The sequence below is a fragment of the Salvelinus namaycush genome, chromosome 7, assembly GCF_016432855.1.
Source record: "Salvelinus namaycush isolate Seneca chromosome 7, SaNama_1.0, whole genome shotgun sequence".
In the NCBI taxonomy this organism is placed as follows: Eukaryota; Metazoa; Chordata; class Actinopteri; order Salmoniformes; family Salmonidae; genus Salvelinus; species Salvelinus namaycush.
The window spans coordinates 21,854,084-21,874,664 of NC_052313.1; the positions used below are offsets into that span (position 1 = coordinate 21,854,084).

Consider the following 20,581-nt stretch of genomic DNA (forward strand, 5'->3'; position numbering starts at 1 on the left):
ATCTCAGTATACACCTTTTTCTGAAAGGCCCCAGATTCTGCAACACCACTAAGCAAGGGGCACTATGAAGACCAAGGAGCTCTCCAAACAGGTCAGGGACAACGTTTTGGAGAAGTACAGATCAGGGTTGGGTTATAAAAAAATATCTGAAACTTTGAACATCCCACGGAGCACCATTAAATCCATTATTAAAAAATGGGAAGAATATAGCACCACAACAAACCTGCCAAGAGAGGGCCCCTCACGAAAACTCGCGGACCAGGCAAGGAGGGCATTAATCAGAGAGGCAACAAAGAGACCAAAGATAACCCTGAAGGAGCTGCAAAGCTCCACAGCGGAGATTGGAGTATCCGTCCATAGGACCACTTTAAGCCATACACTCCACAGAGCTGGGCTTTATGGAAGAGTGGCCAGAAAAAAAGCCATTGCTTAAAGAAAAAAACTGCTTTTGGTGTTCACCAAAAGGCATGTGGGAGACTCCCCAAACATATGGAAGAAGGTACTCTGGTCAGATGAGACAAGAATTTAGCTTTTTGGCCATCAAGGAAAATGGTATGTCTGGCGCAAACCCAACACCTCTCATCACCCCGAGAATACCATCCTCACAGTGAAGCATGGTGGTGGCAGCACCATGCTGTGGAGATGTTTTTCATTGGCAGGGACTGGGAAACTGGTCAGAATTGGGTGAATAGTTATGCACGCTCAAGTTGTTGTTTCACAACCAAAAATATTTTGCATCTCCAAAGTGTTAGGCGTGTTGTGTAAATCAATTGATATAAACCCCCCAAAATCCATTTTAATTCCAGGGTGTAAGGCAACAAAATAGGAAAAATACCAAGGGGGGTGAATACTTTCGCAAGCCTCTGTACAAAAAATACATTTTCAAAAATCTAATTTCTACCACAAATTAAAGAAATTATAGCTTGTTTGGTAATGACTGACAATAAAAAATATTCTCTACACAAGCAATATTTACCTAGATTTTTCTTCAACTTCTGTACATCACTTCTGGAACAACTGTCTGCTGCAGCCATGTGCTTCAGTGTCACAATAAGTTTCCATGGTAACTAAATTAACATTCTCTTGACAAAATTTGAATTTGCCCTCAGTGGTGGAAATGACACCACTACCAAAGGATAGGTATATTTTGTGTAAATAACATAAAGGGCATACTCACAATAAATATTGATATAGATTTGATTTAATTGACTCTTTCTCTAAAAGGTAACATTTCATAATGTGTAGTTATTAATGTTTTCTCATCGTAGAAGCTCAAAAGTCTGGGTCAGGTACAAGGGCGAAAGAGTGAAATGAAGGTATAAAATGCATCTGAAAAGTAGCTAAAATACATGATAGAGAGGTGATAAAGAAATCTGGGGTGATTGTAGTGTGAACTTAACATATAAAGAATAAAATCATTTTTTTTAAATAAAATCCCCCAAATTGACTCAAGACATAGAAGTTCCCGTCGTTGCAGAATCACCCAACTATGCAATATTGCTCTTTCATGTTTGGACGTTTTCTGACATTTCCAGAGGTCTAGAAATTGTGTTGAAGCAGGATAAAAGACAAAACTGAGGATGTCTTTAACTTTTGGCAAGAAGAATATTTATTTGTATTTCCCCAAGAGAGTGACACACATTTCAAGATAACTGGATGTTTGAGAGAGGCTTGTATACATGCGACTGTACATAAGTGTTCCTATTCATTCAAAACCACTAACCAAGTTTACAGGATAAGTTTATATAATACATTCTTCTTGTATCACATGAATGCATGTTTGTGTGTTTATTGCTGTAAACACAGTCAATTCTCAGATTGTCATTTCAAACATACTTTGTTACAGGGCAAAAATAATATATTTTAGACTTATCCCAGAAACCAGGTTGGGAATCTTGACTGTACAGGATCTATTGTTTCCATACACCAGTTCAGGCAATTAGGGACCTCAGGAAAAGGGACCGCTTATATTCAGATTCCACTGACACGGTTAAATGAAACTATTTATGTAATGTTGTTTTTCAAGTCCATCACCATGACACAAGCCAGCGTAAACCAAAAACCTTCTCATACAGACTGCGAATATTGTGGGTAGCCAAGAAACTTCAGAGGAAAGCAATACATTATTCGTAGAGAGATTTGATTGCTACAAGGGCAAAGCTAGAGAGCGATAGAGAGAGATAGAGAGGTTATATATATATATATATGTATAGAAGAGCTTTTAGAAAGGCATGCTTGGGATCTACACATAAAGATATATTATTCTACGTTCATAGCGACAGACTTAAAGCGAAAGAGATACAGTATAGAGAAAGTTAGATTAGCACAGAGAGGACAGTTGCAAGGCAAGATTAGCATGCTTGCTGAGCAAGAAGCTAACTTTTTACAGGACGTCAACGATACACAAAGCAGCTGTTAAAGGCTAGCGACAGTGCACACTATAGTATAAGCTAAGCTATTCATTTGGCGCTAAAGCTCTTAAGAGGGACTACATGGTTGTCACTAGTTACCACGGCCAAAAAGTCATAAACCCTGCCTATTTCTAAAATGTATCTTCATAAAATGTGGTTTTAAACCTTAACCCTAACTTTAACCACACTGCTAAACGTATGCCTAACCCTAACCTTAAATACATTTTTACGAAAAAGCCAATTTTAACTTGTGGCTGTGGCAACTAGTGGAAACCGGACTACATATACCGTAGATTGTATTTCACAAGCTGGAAAGGCAAGGCGTTTCATGCACATGCAAAGGAAGCAAATCTAGTAGCAGCAGCAAGAGAAACAAAATGGCTGACTTTCCGACTACCACAGTGAGATTCTTGTTTTTGTTTCTATGATTCAATAGCCAATGTTGCTTGTGTCACAGTGTGCTTGACAATTTAGAGAAGGGATGGAAAGATAGAATCACTTCAGAAAATAGATTTAAGGATGCAGCATTTTTTTGTATTATTTTTAAATATATAAACTTCCATTGTTGAAGACAGTTGATGGACTTCATCATATCTAAAGATCACTCCAACTACAAAACAACGGAACAATAAAAGCAAGCATTTTCCAATCAAACGCGGTACTTCCAACAGACCCTTAAGTCGCCACACATTCAGACTAATGACAGTTTCCATTTTTTGTGTACGTTTTTTAACATCGAACTATGAACAACCATTGGACATTGCACATTATTAGGTCATCTTATGCGTTTAGTCTAAAGTGCACAATCTTCCCTTTGAGGAGAACTAGACAATACTGGCGATTGATACTAAGGCAACACAGTTACAAACACACAAAAGTACACATTGGCACATACTGTCAAGTACTGTTTCACTTGTACACAAAAACCACAGGGCTTGAGTTTAGAAATGGCTTTGCATACTCATTTGAAATCGACACTGTACCATAGTCGTAATCTGAAATGGTTTCCCAGATGAATTCGGAAAATTTCCTTTGAAAGCCAGTCCCTGAACGCATTTATCTTTGAAGTAGCTATCATACACTAATCAAGTCAAGTATTTTGACATAAAAACACAGGAAGAAGCAATATCAACTAACAGGGATGAAAATACTGTTCTTTCAAAAGAGAAAATATGAATAATTTTACCTCACAAATAGTCTCTGATTATATGCCTTTTGTATACACAAATGCATACACATAGATATGTACTACAGTTATGGCATCTAAAAATTCTATTTACAACCTATGATTAACAGTGATTGTACACTGACAAACCATGTTGAGCAAATTGTGCTTCTCTAACTTGTGTTCTAATGGCAATGCTACAAAACCCCTGCTTATAGTGAAGCAGTGCTTGCCCTCTACTGACCTATGCAATTGTCCATAACTTTTAACAATGTTTTGCAAGTTATACATTTTTTGGACACTTGCATATGATCATCTAATTTTGCAGACTATTGAGTTGACCAAAAAGATGCTTGTTAACTTTGTTTATTGGCCAGATAAATACGTAATTGCTTGAGAATTAATACGCAGTAGATGCCTCAACCACAAAGATAAGGGAGGCACCTCTCTTCCCTATGCTTTTGTGCAAGTGATGTCAAGTATAGCTGCAAGCCTGGTGAAGTGCCTATACTCAAAACAAAATTCTATCCGTTTCTAATACCTCTCTCTACATGTAATCGCTCATTGGCCCCATAAATAAGCAGTATATTGACCAAATCTCTTCACTCCACTTTAAATACAGGTTCTCTCCAATGAAGACTCTGGTCTTAAAGGTCTGATGTCTATCCCAAGAAGGTGACAATGCCACAGAATTACACTGAGTGTACAAAACATTACAAATACCTAATCTTTCCATGACATAGACTGACCAGGTGAACGCTATGATCCCTTGATAAATCCACTTCAATCTGTGTAGATGAAGGGGAGGAGACAGGTTAAAACTCATATTAGGAAGGTGTTCCTAAGGTTTGGTATACTCAGTGTATATCAATTTACTGAGAGGTACAAACAACATGGCTGACTATACAACTGGCCTGAATTACTCCCCGTCATATGTTTCGGTCACACACACCTAAACTCAGCAAAAAAAGAAACATACCTTTTTCAGGACCCTGTCTTTCAAATATAATTCGTAAAAATCCAAATCATTACACAGATCTTCATTGTAAAGGGTTTAAACGCTTGTTCAATGAACCATAAACAATTAATGAACATGCACCTGTGTAAAGGTCGTTAAGACACTAACAGCTTACAGACGGTAGGCAATTAAGGTCACAGTTATGAAAACTTAGGACACTAAAGAGGCCTTTCTACTGACTCTGAAAAACACCAAAAGAAAGATGCCCAGGGTCCCTGCTCATCTGCGTGAACATGCCTTAGGCATGCTGCAAGGAGGCATGAGGACTGCTAATGTGGCCAGTGCAATAAATTGCAATGTCCGTACTGTGAGACGCCTAAGACAGCTTTACAGGGAGACATGATGGACAGCTGATCGTCCTCGCAGTGGCAGACCACGTGTAACAACAGCTGCACAGGATTGGTACATCCAAACATCACACCTGCAGGACAGGGACAGGATAGAAACAACAACTGCCCGAGTTACACCGGAAACGCACAATTCCTCCATCAGTGCTCAGACTGTCCGCAATAGGCTGAGAGAGGCTGGACTGAGGGCTTGTAGGCCTGTTGTAAGGCAGGTCCTCACCAGACATCACCGGCAACAACGTCGCCTATGGGCACAAACCCACCGTCGCTGGACCAGACAGTACTGGGAAAAAGTGCTCTTCACTGACGAGTCGTGGTTTTGTCTCACCAGGGGTGATGGTCGGATTCACGTTTATCGTCAAAGGAATTAGCTTTACACCGAGGCCTGTACTCTGGAGCGGGATCGATTTGGAGGTAGAGGGTCCGTCACGGTCTGGGGCGGTGTGTCACAGCATCATCGGACTGAGCTTGTTGTCATTGCAGGCAATCTCAATGTTGTGCGTTAGAGGGAAGACATCCTCCTCCCTCATGTGGTACCCTTCCTGCAGGCTCATCCTGACATGACCCTCCAGCATGACAATGCCACCAGCCATACTGCTCGTTCTGTGCGTGATTTCCAGCAAGACGGGGATGTCAGTGTTCTGCCATGGCCAGCGAAGAGCCCGGATCTCAATCCCATTGAGCACGTCTGGGACCTGTTGGATCGGAGGGTGAGGGCTAGGGCCATTCCCCTCAGAAATGTCCGGGAACTTGCAGGTGCCTTGGTGGAAGAGTGGGGTAACATCTCACAGCAAGAACTGGCAAATCTGGTGCAGTCCACGAGGAGGAGATGCACTGCAGTACCTAATGCAGCTGGTGGCCACACCAGATCCTGATTGTTACTTTTGATTTTGACCCCCCCTCCCCCCTTTGTTCAGGGACACATTATTCAATTTCTGTTTGTCACATGTCTGTGTAACCTGTTCAGTTTATGTCTCAGTTGTTGAATCGTGTTATGTTCATACAAATATTTACACATGCTAAGTTTGCTGAAAATAAACGCAGTTGAAGTGAGAGGACGTTTCTTTCTTTGCTGAGTTTATGTCATCTTGCACCCACTACACACCAGAGAGAGAATTGAAAGTGACATTAAATAAATGAGGTCATCAAATGAAAAGTGCGTTTGCTGTTGAGCATAAACATGGCTGCTTTGAAGAGTATTACTGTGGCGCTATTCTTAGAGCTGCTTGGTGTAGTCAATTAACATTGCCTTTCTCCTTCACTGCTGTGAGGCACTACTCTTTTCATCCTCCAGATTTTTTGGAAATGTGTTTAAATTCAGATACTACAGTTATGGGATGTGTAGGATTTGGAGACTTTGTCATTGTTTTCTAATACAAGTAGAAGTGAGTCAACCAACATTTTACCAAAACCACTGCTTGTATGCAAATGTGAAGGCAGTGGACTGAGTTGAGATCAGCGGAATGTTCTTTTAAACATGAGTGAGACTAGAATGTAGCTTACAATGGAATTTAACCACATCTGGCACTTCCAATATACCTGGCAAATGAGAAAACAATTAGAAAATAAACTCTTCCTCATCAACCTATTGCACTAGCATTTCATATCACAAAAATACATATAAAGTTACATCAATTACACTACTCTACACTAGGAAAAACTTTTACAGAGCCCCAGACCAAGGAGGTCCACGACAAAGCTACGATACATAAATATGGATATATCTATCAATTATTTTTTTTCTCAAACATACCTTGTTATAATATATGACTTTGGAAGAAAGAAAAATAGATTACCAACACATTCACAACAAACATTTCATCCGTTTAGGGAAAAGGAAAGGGATATTTGGGTGACACAAGTCTTATAGATCCTGACCGAGCCGCTCGATTTCCTCGATAAGAAAGTCGATGTCCTCAAAGGTGGCCGCGGGGTTGGAGATGACCATGCGGAAGAAGTTGACCTTGTCCCCCTGTGGTTGGTAGCTGACCATGGTTGTCCCATACTCCATCATCCTGGCCTTGATCACTGGAGCCACCTAGACAACAAGACACATACAATTGTTGTGTTACAAAGAAAAAGTGTTAAGTGCTTTTCGACTATTACGAGGAAATACTATTGTAAAACAAGGTCACGTGTATTTATTTAAAAATGTCAAGCCCCTTTTTGTGAAGCCTGGATAAATTGACAATTTCCTTTGACAAACAAATGGACACGAATCAACGTTTTACTCCCTAAAAAAAGGAAACTTTCAGTATTAAATGCCGTTCACTTTATCAAACCTCTGTGTTTTCACTGTGTGACACATCCCTGTAGTCAAGCTATAGTATCTACAGATGCACAAATTACATTCACTCGGTGGACAGGCCGAAAAGACAGCTACAGACAGCTGGGGTGATAAGTAAATCTAACACCAACAAGGTTCACAAGAGTTCAGCAGAAACTGTGATGTTGAGAGGCTATCTTGCAGTAAAACTTGGTAAAAGTCATTTATTTGTTGTTCAGTCCAGTCCGTCTGGCTTTGTGGATTAATTCTCTGATGTGCAGAGGCAGATTCAATTACATGTTCTGGAGGAGATAGTGGCTTGCAAGCTGAAGAACACCATCCCAACCGTGAAGCACGGGGTGGCAGCATCATGTTGTGGGGGTGCTTTGCTGCAGGAGGGACTGGTGTACTTCACAAAATAGATGGCATCATGAGGCAGGAAAATTATGTGGATATATTGAAGCAACAGCTCAAGACATCAGTCAGGAAGTTAAAGCTTGGTCGCAAATGGGTCTTCCAAATGGACAATGACCCCAAGCATACTTCCAAAGTTGTGGCAAAAATGGCTTAAGGACAACAAAGTTAAGGTATTAGAGTAGCCATCACAAAGCCCTGACCTCAATCCTGTAGAAAATTTGTGGGCAGAACTGAAAAAGCGTGTGCGAGCAAGGAGGCCTATAAACCTGACTCAGTAACACCAGCTCTGTCAGGAGGAATGGGCCAAAATTCACCCAACTTATTGTGGGAAGCTTCTGGAAGGCTACCCGAAATGTTTGACCCAAGTTAAACAATTTAAAGGCAATGCTAACAAATACTAATTGAGTGTATGTAAACTTCTGACCCACTGGGAATGTGATGAAAGAAATAAAAGCTGAAATAAATCATTCTCTCGACTATTATTCTGACATTTCACATTCTTAAAATAAAGTGGTGATCCTAACTGACCTAAGACAGGGAATATTTACTAGGATTAAATGTCAGGAATTGTGAAAAACTGAGTTTAAATGTATTTTGCTAAGGTGTATGTAAACTTCCGACTTCAACTGTACATATTCTTATTCATCCCTTACATTTGTGTGTATAAGGTAGTTGTTGTGAATTTGATAGATTACTTGTTAGATATTACTGCATTGTCGGAACTAGAAGCACAAGCATTTCGCTACACTCACATTAACATCTGCTAACCATGTGTTTGCGACCAATAACATTTGATTTGATTTGAATTATTTGGGGGTCTGTAAGAGAACTAACACATTTAGATTGTTTTGTGTAATACCCCTTTAATTGCGCATCTGGCCCTTTAATTGTGCATCTATTGTGTCAATCGCGAACGACCCATCACTACTGGCTACACACGGAGTAATAGAAAAGCGCCTGCACCACACAGACAGAAAGGGGCAATTTTGCTGGAATTTAATTGGCAGATATTGTGTTAGGTTTGCCTTTCTAAGCCAATAGTGGCTAACCACTATGTCATATAATTTCAATGTTGCGTTGGTTAGATAGTAGCTGGGAGCTTGCGGTGTCTGATAATTGTGAAATTTGTTTATGACAGTTTGCGGTGGAACACGTAAAAATTGCATGTACTTTCAGAATTGTTTGGTGAGCTACTCACAGGTGGTCTGCGAGCTACTGCTAGCTCACGATCAACCTGTTAGAGACCCCTGGTTTAGTCCATAATGTTGCTTGATCAGTGGTTAGGTTATTAGCTGGTCAGAATTAGGCTACATGAAAAGTGGTATATAACCGTGTGTTAGTGCGGGTTTTCATTGAATGTATGTAAATCATGAAGCTCATCTGCATTTCCTGCAGCGCAGGAAAATTCTCAGCAACAAAAGGGTGATCACATTAAGATCCTACACCTGTAGGTGTCATATGGAGTAGAGGCATTCTATCCATGCACGGATTTTCAGCATTAATACAAAATATGGGGGAGAAGTGCTCAAGAGAAATACATAGAATAAAAAGCTATTTTACTTGGATGTACAGTATTTTTGTAATTCACATTTGGCTTAAAGGGGCAAGGAGGTACTACCAAGAGGTAAGGCTAGGTGACAGTTTGTGAGGCTCAACTTTTCAGCTTAGAGCTTTACAGATTCAAATCACCTGCAGGTCCACAGTAATCTTCTATAGACTTATATCTGGAGTATTAACTTACAGAAGGCAAACGGAACTTTGGAAACTTCTGCAAGTTTAGGCTTAATAAGGAAAATGGATATTGTCTTTAAAGGGAAAATCCACAAAAAAACATATTTTGGTATTTGTTTCATTAGTGCACTGTTGATACGGTCCCAAAATGTTTTTGCATGTCAGCAGTCGAGTTTTCACCAGCCACTTCATCATGATAATGCAAAATGCTAGTTAGCTTTTAATGTTTGATCGCTTAATTTGCTTCGAGTCTATATGTTGAATCAGTAGGTCATGTTTTGATGTATTGTGGTCATTGTTTCTCCTTACTGGTGTATTGATGCTGTTTTTTGTTTTTGCTTTCTACCTTATGCGCATTGAGCATGGGAAATGTGCTCTACAAATGTAATATTATTATTATTATTATTATTATTATTATTACTACAGTCATTCCACACAAATCTGTTGCAGGTGTCCTGTTGTAATTGGCAACCCTGCAAATAACAATAAATAATCAACTCTGAATTGTGCCTCACTTGAATCAGTCCTTTGGCAAAGGATTTTGTGTCCAATTGTTTCAAAGCACTGTTGAAAACACTGGTGGTTGAAAAAAAGCTAGTCAAAATGGATTCAGAATATCATGTCTTCCAGCACAGTCCCTAATTGTGCTAAATGGTCATCATTATGACAATCACCTCTGTCTGCAGAAAACGCAGAATATCAGTCCTGCTAAACATCTATACCCATAACAGATGGGGCATGTCAACACTGTTTTAATACGGATGTGATCATGCATGTGTGAATGAGACAATGGCATAGATTCAATCAGATCAAGCGTTAACCGGCGATAACAGACACCCCATAGCGCATGTTTCGGAGGTGTCAGAGGTGGAACTGCATTGGAGCCTTCAAAGCAGTGAGCAGCTGCTCTTGCGATCATTGTCACGAAGCCACACCCGCCCCACTCACTTTAGAAGTTCAGAGCGAGAAAGTGGCTATATAAAAATAATTACGCTAAAATGTAAAAATCATGAAATAAAATAATGAGAATTTCTATCAGCCTAATCGAGGTGTAGATTACATCTCACATTCCAGTGTTCAAACTTGTAAACAGGGCTAGATGGGATTTCTGTTAATGTGACTCCCTGCAGCCAATGGCAATGTCCGTTTTAGGTATAATGCCGGGAGTCACTTGTGGATTTGACAGCTCTAACTCAGTTCCACCTCTGACACCACCAAAACAACCGCTATGCGGATGTCGGTTAAAGTGTATCAGATTTTAATAGAGCCCCATGTGTGTTTGAGAGAGAGAGAGAGAGAGGTCTCTTTGTATGGCTGGCACGCACATCATCTGTTCATCCTAATTGCAGATTAGAGGACCCCTGCTGCTGAGTGGCTGCCACAGTAACAACCCACGGCCAATGATTGAACTCACGAACAGTAGCCCCTCCCCCCCATTTTCACTCCCTCCTCCTCACACAGTCCACGGAAACATGTCTGTCATTTTAGATTCTCTCATTCCAATTGTGCTATCGAGGTTGAGCAAATGAACTCTATTTACATGCTTAATGACTTCCCAAACTCCTTCCATTTTTAGGCACAGGGGCTTTTCTACAAATTACATCAGAGGACTGCCATTTTGTTTCGGGTGAAGGAGACATGATGTGGACAAACTGAGTGCAGTGAGACGGAGGCGTTTGAGGCTGGGACAATAAAGACCGGACTAGTCCTTTATGTCTTACTGCTCACCTTGTGCAGGCGCTTCTTTTTCTCCTCTTTGTCCTCCAGGTACCGCATGCCAGGAGGGAGGTACCAGAAACACACGTTGGTGTGTTGAGGCTGGGACAATGCAAAATGGGAAGACGAAATGATTCATCAGTCAATTATTATGCTTTACACGTGGAAGCACACACACACGCAGGTGCACACGTCAAATTGAGGAGCTGGAAAGACAGGCGAAAAAAAATCCATTAGAGAAACCATGGAATATTGGAATTCACTCAGGTTGTACTAAATAGAAAGCTCTCAAAGCAATCATGGCTGTCAATTTATCAAGTCGGCGCTGTGTATACTGAGCAATTCACACCCTGACAAAAGAACTCTGCTGTGAGTTCTGCTGTGTCGGGTGGTGCTGTCGGTGGCAGTGGTCTGAATAGTAAGCAGGTAGAGTGGCTCTCATTCATAGACCCTCTAGCTATGTCTGAGTGTCTCACATGTCTATCTCCTAGTACCAGATGTGATGGGAGAAAAAAACCTGCCTGTTCACTGGTGAAAAGCATTCATTACCAATGGTTGACTGACCATGCATACCAGACTCATTTAGCGGGAGTGTTGAGTCCCGACTGCACTGATATGGTGCTATGGTTTTCTGGGCCACCAAGCCAAGTTAACACCTGGACCAATGCCCAGGGGATTTGGACTATTCCTGCCTGTCCCTCTATTGTGTTATAGTGGTTTCTGTCTTTTATATGGCTGTAATTATAAGCATAGCAAAATACAAGTATTTTAAATGCTAGGCTGTCCATACTCTACCGCAGGGGTATTCAACTCGTACCCTACGAGGTCCGGAGCCTGCTGGTTTTCTTTTCTACCTGATAATTCATTGCAACCACTTGGTGTCCCAGGTCTAAATCCATCCATCATTAGAGGGGAACAATGAAAAAACACACACAGTGGAAATGGCTTCGAGGTTGAGTTTTGAGGGCTCTATGGCATGGCTCAGCCCTACTCTATAGTATAAAATACATTACAATTAGATTTTAGCCATTCACAACATCATCACATAAATGTATAGTATTTGGTTTGTTTTTTTGGGTTATCATTCATGCCGTTCAGTGTCTAACCATACAAAACAGTTAATATGAACATACCTTTCCATTGAAGACCATCTCATATCCTTCCCTGCCCTTGATCTTGTTGTACAGGTACTCCGAAAGCTCCAGACACTTGTCAATCTGAGCCTCGAACCCGATGGTGCCCTATCAGTGAAGAGGAAAACACGGTCAACAACACGGTAAAGGTAACAGCAATGGTGAAAAAAAGAGAGCTTATTTTAAAATCATACTAACGATAGCTAATATTTTTTAAGTCCCAATAACTGATAGCATGAACAAATAATGCCGTTTAATAATCCTGTGGTGATTGACATTTTCCAAGAATGTTTCATAAATGTCTTGACCAAATTAGAGAAGACACTTGGTACACTAAAACCCGTGGTCCCAAATGCAACACGAGCAAAAACAACTCCCTCCACACATCCCTGTCTTCGCAATGCAGGTTGATGTCAGTTCCCATTGTAGCACTGTGATAAGCAATTACCCCACTAGTCCTCAACTGTCAAGCTGCAGGGGTCAAACTAACTACTTGCAGACCAGGACAGACTTTACATCCCAGCCACATGGTCAGAGGGAATCTATTTGTCTGGGATATCCAGCATCACAAAGCTCACTATATTATACTTAACAGGACCATTTGTTGACTGAAGAAACAGAAGGCTACTAAAGATGTTGAATTCATACTGCACACAATGTAGTCAAACAGACGTCAACAATGCAATCAAAAAAGCAATACACCGTACATTGTACTAGGATGTAAAAGGCTTATGGAATATCTATTTTGAAATATACATGAGATAGTCCCTGGCAAAGAGAACTATAATATAAAAATGTACAATTAATCAAGGCATGATGAAAATCTCTAGAGGGGATCTTTATTGAACTAAATGATCGAAAGAGAACTACATTTGCAACCAGTACTCTACCAACCTTAGCTCTCCACATGAGCCAGAGCTTGAAGATGTCCACATGACGTCCACACTGCAAGGCCTTGTCCCCAGTGTCGTAGGACAGGTCGTAGTGCTTATCCTGCTGGAACAGGTAGCAGGCGTGCATCTGGTTGCAGTTTTGCATCAGCCCCTGGAGAAGAGAAAAGATTCACTTAAGCAATAAGGCCTGAGGGGGTTTGTGGTATATGGCCAATATACCACGGCTAGGGGCTGTTCTGAGTGCCTGGGCACAGCCCTTAGCCGTGGTATATTGGCCATATATCACAAACCCCCGAGGTGCCTTATTGCTATTATAAACTGGTTACCAACGTAATTAGTAGTACAAATAAATGTTTTGTCATACCCATAGTATACGGTCTGATATACCACGGCTTTCAGCCAATCAGCATTCAGGGCTTGACCCACCCAGTTTACAATTCCGATTATACAACAGTGACAATAGCTAGTTAATACATATCCTGTAATCTCATTCGCTACAAGGTCATTTAGGATGGATGTGTAACTTAGCAATGACCTTAGTCATGTAGCAACATACAGTAGGCCTCTTATTCTGAAATGTAACGAAAGAAACATTGTGATTAATATATATGTAAAGGGGATATCTCCCCTTTGACCTCTTACCTCCTCCCGGACCAGCAGGGCTGAGCACTGCAGTGGGACTGCCATCATCTTGTGAGGGTTCCATGTCACTGAATTGGCCCTGTGAATTGAAACAACAATGGGTACTTTTTCCGAATATTGATTTAAAAGATGAAAATTAATCATTTTAGTACATTTCAGTACGGACCTCTCAACTCCATCTAGCTTCCACTTGTGCTTCCTGGACATGATGAGACTGCCTCCCCACGCACCCTGAGTAGGGAGAGAGAGATAGTGAGATGACCAAACTACAGAACACTTTGGAGCGTGAGACTGAGTCTCAACATGAAGAGCCCCAATACACCACAGCATGTCTGTACTCAACCAGCCATATGTAATAACATACAGTTCATGTTCCCGGAGTGAGCCCGCTGACAGTTTCCTGCAAATACTGACGACTCGTTTCTATTTCATATTTTGTGGAAAGGGAGCTCCTAAACCTAAACCTCACTCTCACAGTTCTACGTTCGAAAACACAAGAATTCAACGTAAAAAGGCCCTAAACAAATCTAGCATGTCTGCGGTTTGACACTGATGGATCTCCTTTCTTGGTCTTAATAGAGGTGTCTCTATGTCATGCCTCAATCACCTCCATTACACAGAGTCCTTCGGTGAGAGAGGCCATGATGGGGAAGTCAGGGGAAAGGATGATTTACAGCCCCTGCTCCAGTTTCCTTAATCTCCAGTGTTACAGAGGAAACTGGCTGAGTGGCTGTCTCCTATCTAGGTCAGCTGAAAGCAGCAGAGGGGACTCAGATATATTACATGAATCAAACTCTGACTGGTGAGCTCTGTATGCCCCTGTCCACCCAAAGCTAAATGCTATGGATTTACCATCTGATGAGGTAACAACAAAGGTATTCACCTAAAGTAACTTGAGTGTGTAATAGCCACTTGTATAGTGTAACTTAAGGTAATATCCTGTAATTTGCCACATAACAGGAGTCTTGCTCTGTATACCAGTTGGGACGAATCTTATCGGTCAGCTGTACAAAATCAGCATGTAAAAAACAAAATGAGATAAAGTACACGTGTTTCTACTTACATCCACGTGAAACCAGACTTGGTACTTCTTACAGATATCTGAGATGGCAATGAGGGGGTCAAAGGCTCCGTAGACTGTGGTGCCAGCCGTCGCACTCACAAAGAATGGCACAAATCCCTAAACATACAACATGAAAAGAAATAATTTGCATGTACAGTGTCACATACCAACATTATAAATATTTCCCATTATACACATGACATTACCGATGATATATTCTAGATAATAGCACAACACATTCCTGATCATCATTGTGGTAAATGTCCATATGGTTTCACTATATGAAAAAAAACGACTTAATAGCCATTGCTCTTTAACAGGGATATGGATGGATGTGTCATGTGTGTATGAAATTACCTTCTGCTTGGCTTCCAGTATTTTCCTTTCAAGGTCAGCTGGTATCATTTTACCACTGTGAAGAAAGAAAAAAACAAGATTTCATTGCTTGAATGCTTTTGCCATTAAATGACATGTTCTGTTTTATTCTGCTCCTGAGGCCTACTCTATAGTTAAAACACTACAGTACCTCTCATCTGCTTTGATGCAGATGACACTCTCTGTACCAATGCCGAGGGCTGCTGCTCCTTTCTTGATTGAGAAATGACTCTAAAAGACACAGAAGTAGAGAAATCCCTCGCACAAGCTCTTCTCTTAACCTGATTACGTTTCCTGTTTGATGCATTTCAATGAACGCTGCTATAAAGGGAATTCAAGACCAAGGAAAGAATAAAAAGAGATGAGCTGTAGTAACTTTGGAATGTTGCTGTCCAAGGCAAAGCAAAGGCTTTTGGGAGTGTTCTATTTTAGCTGTTGTTTGCCGAATTGTTTAAATGTCCTGGGCCACTGCAGGGGAGAGGAGATAACAGCAAGTGTCCTTGTGTGCTGTACTGTCATGCAGAATGTCAGCAAATCAGCCTCACATTAGCTATGGCTGCATGTGAAGGTGACACAGACATTTCCCAACTAAAAACCTATCGGGTGCCACTGGCTGAGATGTCAGTCCCTTTTCTACAACATAACTACATCAGTGATGAGAAATGTGACCTGGCTTTATATGGAACAGCTGGCCCAGCAGTATGCCAAAGGGATTTCATTGGGATTCTGACGCCCACTTTGCCAAACATTACCCTCTTTAAGTAGTGAACGCTGGATCCTTGTAATTTGACGTAATCTAAGAACAAAGCATACAAATTATACTCCCTCACCAAAACATTGGGATAACATCACTATGAAGCAACTAAATGAAATGCACAATAAATGAACACAAAAAGGAAGTCAAAGCAAGAAATGTATAAAAGGATAAATGAATGAATTAACAAATTAAATAAAGTGAAAATGAAAGATAGGAGTAAGGTGAGTGGGGCCTACATGCTCGGATGTGAAGGCTGCCAGTCTGGGGACTGATGACATTCCTTTCTCCTTCACTTCAGGAAACATCTTGAAGCGAGCCAGCAGCATGGCATACATATTGGAAATGGCACCACCTAGGGGAGAGAGGCGGCACACACCGCTCAATCACTTGTGTTGTGTAAGGATCATTTGGTACAGCCATCAGATGTCAAAACTCACATGAAGATCATGCTTTGGCTATTCAGTAACACAGGGCTAAAAAGTAAATTCAATGGTTATGTATTGGTAACATACATGTCTCAGGAGAATCTGTCTTAAATGTTTTGAGGAAATAATCAAAAAATACAATGTTTCAATGATAACATATATTTACATGTCCATGTAATTGTGAAAAAGCAGCAGTTTGCCTCTGTTATTATAACCTGCTATGTTTTTTTGTTTTTGTTATATGTCAACCAAGAGTCCAGAGGAGAAATGAAAGTAACCGTTATGTTGTAAGGGAGGAAGGGGTTTTATGCTAATTGACTGTGGAAAGTAGTTCCCTTTTTGTCATCAAAATGCTAATTTACACATAGCTGGAGATGGGCCAACCAATTTTCCGTGAATCTGATGGGGGTTATAATTGGCGTCACCTACGCACCGGGAGAGAAGATTCCATCCCCTCGGCCATCCTCCCAGCCAATGATCTCCCTCATTTTCTTCAAAGTGACGTATTCCAGCAGCACGAACACTGGAGCCACCTCATAGGTGAACCTGGATTGCACAAGAGAGATCACATGACTGAGTTACACAAAATATGGATCCAGATCCACCCCCCGAAAAAAAAATGTAATAGTTAAATGTAACGACAGACAAATGATTTAGCATCTGTCTTTTCTCCCCTCTGGAGTTCTATGGTTTCACAACCGTGGCTTGAGAAACAGTTTATCATGGGCTCAGGTTTAGCACGAGGGATGGGGTTATACAGCTCATAGAAGCTGACAACGTATTTCAAAGTCGACAGACAAAGCAAAACTTTGGGTTTATTGGAATGCACATAGCAGTAGATGTCAATGTAGAACATTCTTTATTTGATTGTCAATTAACTTGCAATTCAACCACAAACACAGTGGAATTTATAAAGGTCATTGCAGGTTATGTAGTTTAAATGCAATGCTCTATGTATAACTTTTTTCTCTACATTACAAAACAGTTCAACATTCTCTGCATCATACAAACGGCTTGCTACACTGCAGCATGTCTGACTCCAAATTGATTACAAATGTATTCATTTTGGGGATTCAGTGCATTTAATTGTGCCAGCAGAACCCTTATTTCACTGAGCCATGACTCTCAGTATATATCATCCCCCACTCAGCCAGAAATTAACTTCCGATTAGCCCGAATCAAGCCAAAATGCTAATTTTCTCCGTTTGAATTGCCATGGGGATAGCGAAGGAGGGAAGGCGGTAAGGGGTGGGGTTAAATTAATACGGGATTGAATTCTGTGCTGCCTTTCCTTTCAACCTTTCACATGCTCTCTTTGAGTGAGACCCCACCATCAGTGTGAGAAGACCCAGCAGAGAATGCCTATGGATGGACCGGAAATGGAAATGATTGTTATTATGTTTTTATCATTTGAATCATGATGAGGCTAGTCATACTCACATGTTGGTGTTTGCGGTGGACGTTAGCCAATCAGCTGCAAGACCAACCATATCTAATCCTGTAGAGAGCTGATTGAAGTATCTGGGGTGGGCTAGAAGCAGAGGAAATTGTGTGAGATGACAGCATTTATTTGTGGTCTTTTTTTAAATGTCAGGCATATTTTCCTGTATTTCTGTTTTCCATACTATGCTTTTTATGTGATTCTGGTGCCTATGCCACTTGGCACAGCTTGGCATGTAAGGCTGTATGTAACTCCTTCATAGTTTAATTCACTTGTGGTGTGTTCTTGGAGTGACAACTATTAAGCTTGTATGGTCGTGCTAGAACATTTTAGAGAGAAGGTGATGTCAAAACGTTTCAGTATTTTTTGTCATTTTACCAGCCCTGAGGGGTATTCGTTTGAGTTTTTAAATTGAACATGGTGAGGATAATAGCATGGCATATGTGGAACATGTTAGTGATTTTAGCATGGATACTGTCAAATTCGTTTGGAAATTGTATTTTGGAGAAGGACATCATGCCATTTCGCTCCATATATTATGCCTTTCTTCATCCCGAATAGTGCGGCACGGGGGAAATGATTTAGCACATTTAACAGATTATGACGTCAAAAACATTAGATTTCCACCATCTATACACACCATCTACAGTCATTTGCTAAATAAAAACATGTAACGAAAACACACATGTAGGTCTGTTTTCTTGGATATGCCACTGGATAGGCCTGGTTTATATTTTAATCTCAATCTATTAATATATATTTTTAAACAATCTGCCTGCTGTACTTTAATTTTCGTCTGGGTAGCCATAGGCCTAATGTATGAACAGGAACAACTCTTCAGAAGAAAACATTTAGCAATTAATTTGGTGTATATTGACCCAAAACGAATTTACAAAAAACATATAGATAGCTATAGGCTGAGTAAAACAGCAGGCGGACAGGCAATATTGATTTTGAATTGCCCATTTCCTCTCATAAAAAAAGCTGCGAAATTAGCATTTTGTTGCAATAAATATATATCTTATAATACCTGTTTTGATAGCGTATTTCAGAGTTGCACGACAGCTTATCAAAATATCATCCAGTGTTTCTGGCTCATCCTGCAGTTCCCAGTTGTTTCTCTGAAGCAATTCATTGGGATAGTGGAAATCAATGACTTTCGTTTCCCTATCAAACGATTCCGTGATATATGCCAGCAAAATATCCACAACTTCTTGGAGAAAAGTCATTGTCTTCAAGTCACCATCCAACGCGGGTAGTAGATCTGTGAATCAATGTAAAAATGCAGGCAATTTGAATTTTAAATCTAAAATGTCATTTTAACCTTGAAAATGAAGGACAGATAGGACCAGATTTAAGTAAGGAGAAAATGCGTATAAACTGTAGACATATTAGGAAATAGTAGGCTACACATTTACACCAGATACATAAGGCCATCGACTATTTTATTATTTGTTTCGAAGTGATAATGACTAACCTAAATTAATTATATGTAAATAAGAAAACATAACACATTTTCTGTTCAAAATAATAGGTCTATACGTCAGTATGCCTACGTGGGTTTTAAAATAAGCTTCTTGTTGAATTTGTTGAAGGTTACTCTGTTTTTCATATGAATGCTGCATCATTCGGGTAGGCCACTCATATCACGATTTCGTATGTGAAAAATGTATCAACATAGGCCTATCATGTTTATAGGCCTACCTGTTGAATATAGATCTGAGAAACCGAGAGTCGCCTCAGTCGCCTTCAGACAATTGCACGGTTTGTTGCATCCGCAGGTCCCAACCGTTGTCTCATCCAGTTTGGTGGATGTCGGCTCAGGTGTTTTCTCGCCCTCTCCAGCAACACTGAGTAGAGCTTTAAATGTTTGTTTCAGTTCATACAAATCAGGAAAAAGAGGAAACAATTCAATGCACGATAAGCAGTGAATATGTTGCGACATTGTTATATTGCCTCATATGGGCTATGCTAATATGCAAATTATAGCTGTTTTTTCTTTTCCAGAACCAACCTACCACACAGTTTCGATCCAATGCCTCCAGGTAGTTTTTGGGCCGCCGCCTGGCACCATGCCCTGGCTGGAGAGAGCAAGTCAAAGACTGATGAATAATGGGCTATATTCAGGCTCTGTGTAACTTACAAATATTCAGCAAAAAACACAACCTCACGTGAACACAACCTCACGTGAACATAATACGCTGTATTGGGCTACCAAATTCACAATGATAGGGCTACTAGCAATTTATATAATCAACATTTTTTTGAAGTCGCCTTAACCTTGACTAAGCCCATTTTGTCTAGGGGCTATATGCATGACATCAAAACAATATGTGACATCGTCTACCGGTCATTGTTAAGCCACATTTATCCTGGTAGCCTGAATACATTGTTTATGCGAGTTAGGGGTTGCAAGCATTAACGTTGATTTATCCAACCAAATAGGTTATTTCATTTTCCCTTTAGGGGCTCAAGCCGATAATACTCACGCGTAGTGGGGCTTTGGTTACTGGTATTATCACCAGCATTCTCTGGCGCGCCAAGACCCCAAAATCCGTGTGATGCCATTGCAAACAGTCGCCAGCAGTTAAGAGCTATATGAAAGACAGGGACAAATAGCGCCCATTCAACCCCGGGAAAATGTGCCGAAGGGAAACGGGAGCTGTTCAGAGACGCGGTGCTGAAGCTGTCTGTCGACTCTTTTCCAGCTGCACAAAATCAAACTGTGCATTCAACAGAGACACAAACGAAACTGCAAAAGTGCTCAAAACGTAGCGCTCT

The 20,581-nt window shown here is 40.6% G+C and overlaps 1 protein-coding gene across 1 annotated transcript; it reads right to left on the reverse strand.

Annotated features, from left to right (window-relative positions):
• Nucleotides 1-6,805: 6,805 nt before the first annotated feature.
• gad2 (glutamate decarboxylase 2) lies at nt 6,806-20,368 on the reverse strand. Its single transcript, XM_038996967.1, has 16 exons — nt 20,290-20,368; nt 19,819-19,881; nt 19,505-19,660; nt 18,831-19,064; nt 17,800-17,890; nt 16,793-16,905; nt 16,171-16,286; nt 15,329-15,408; nt 15,160-15,214; nt 14,803-14,919; nt 13,906-13,970; nt 13,740-13,818; nt 13,099-13,248; nt 12,205-12,312; nt 11,084-11,173; nt 6,806-6,979 (listed from the first exon to the last, which is right to left on the reverse strand). Exons 1-16 carry the CDS (start codon nt 20,366-20,368, stop codon nt 6,806-6,808), a joined length of 1,770 nt encoding a protein of 589 aa, XP_038852895.1.
• Nucleotides 20,369-20,581: the final 213 nt, after the last annotated feature.

Coding starts and splice junctions, on each gene's coding strand:
- gad2 (XM_038996967.1), bottom strand. CDS start 20,368: ATGGCATCACACGGATTTTGGGGTCTTGGCGCGCCAGAGAATGCTGGT. Junction 19,661..19,818: donor CATTGGATCGAAACTGTGTG/GTAGGTTGGTTC, acceptor AAACATTTAAAG/CTCTACTCAGTGTTGCTGGA. Junction 17,891..18,830: donor GAAATACGCTATCAAAACAG/GTATTATAAGAT, acceptor CTCTGCTTCTAG/CCCACCCCAGATACTTCAAT.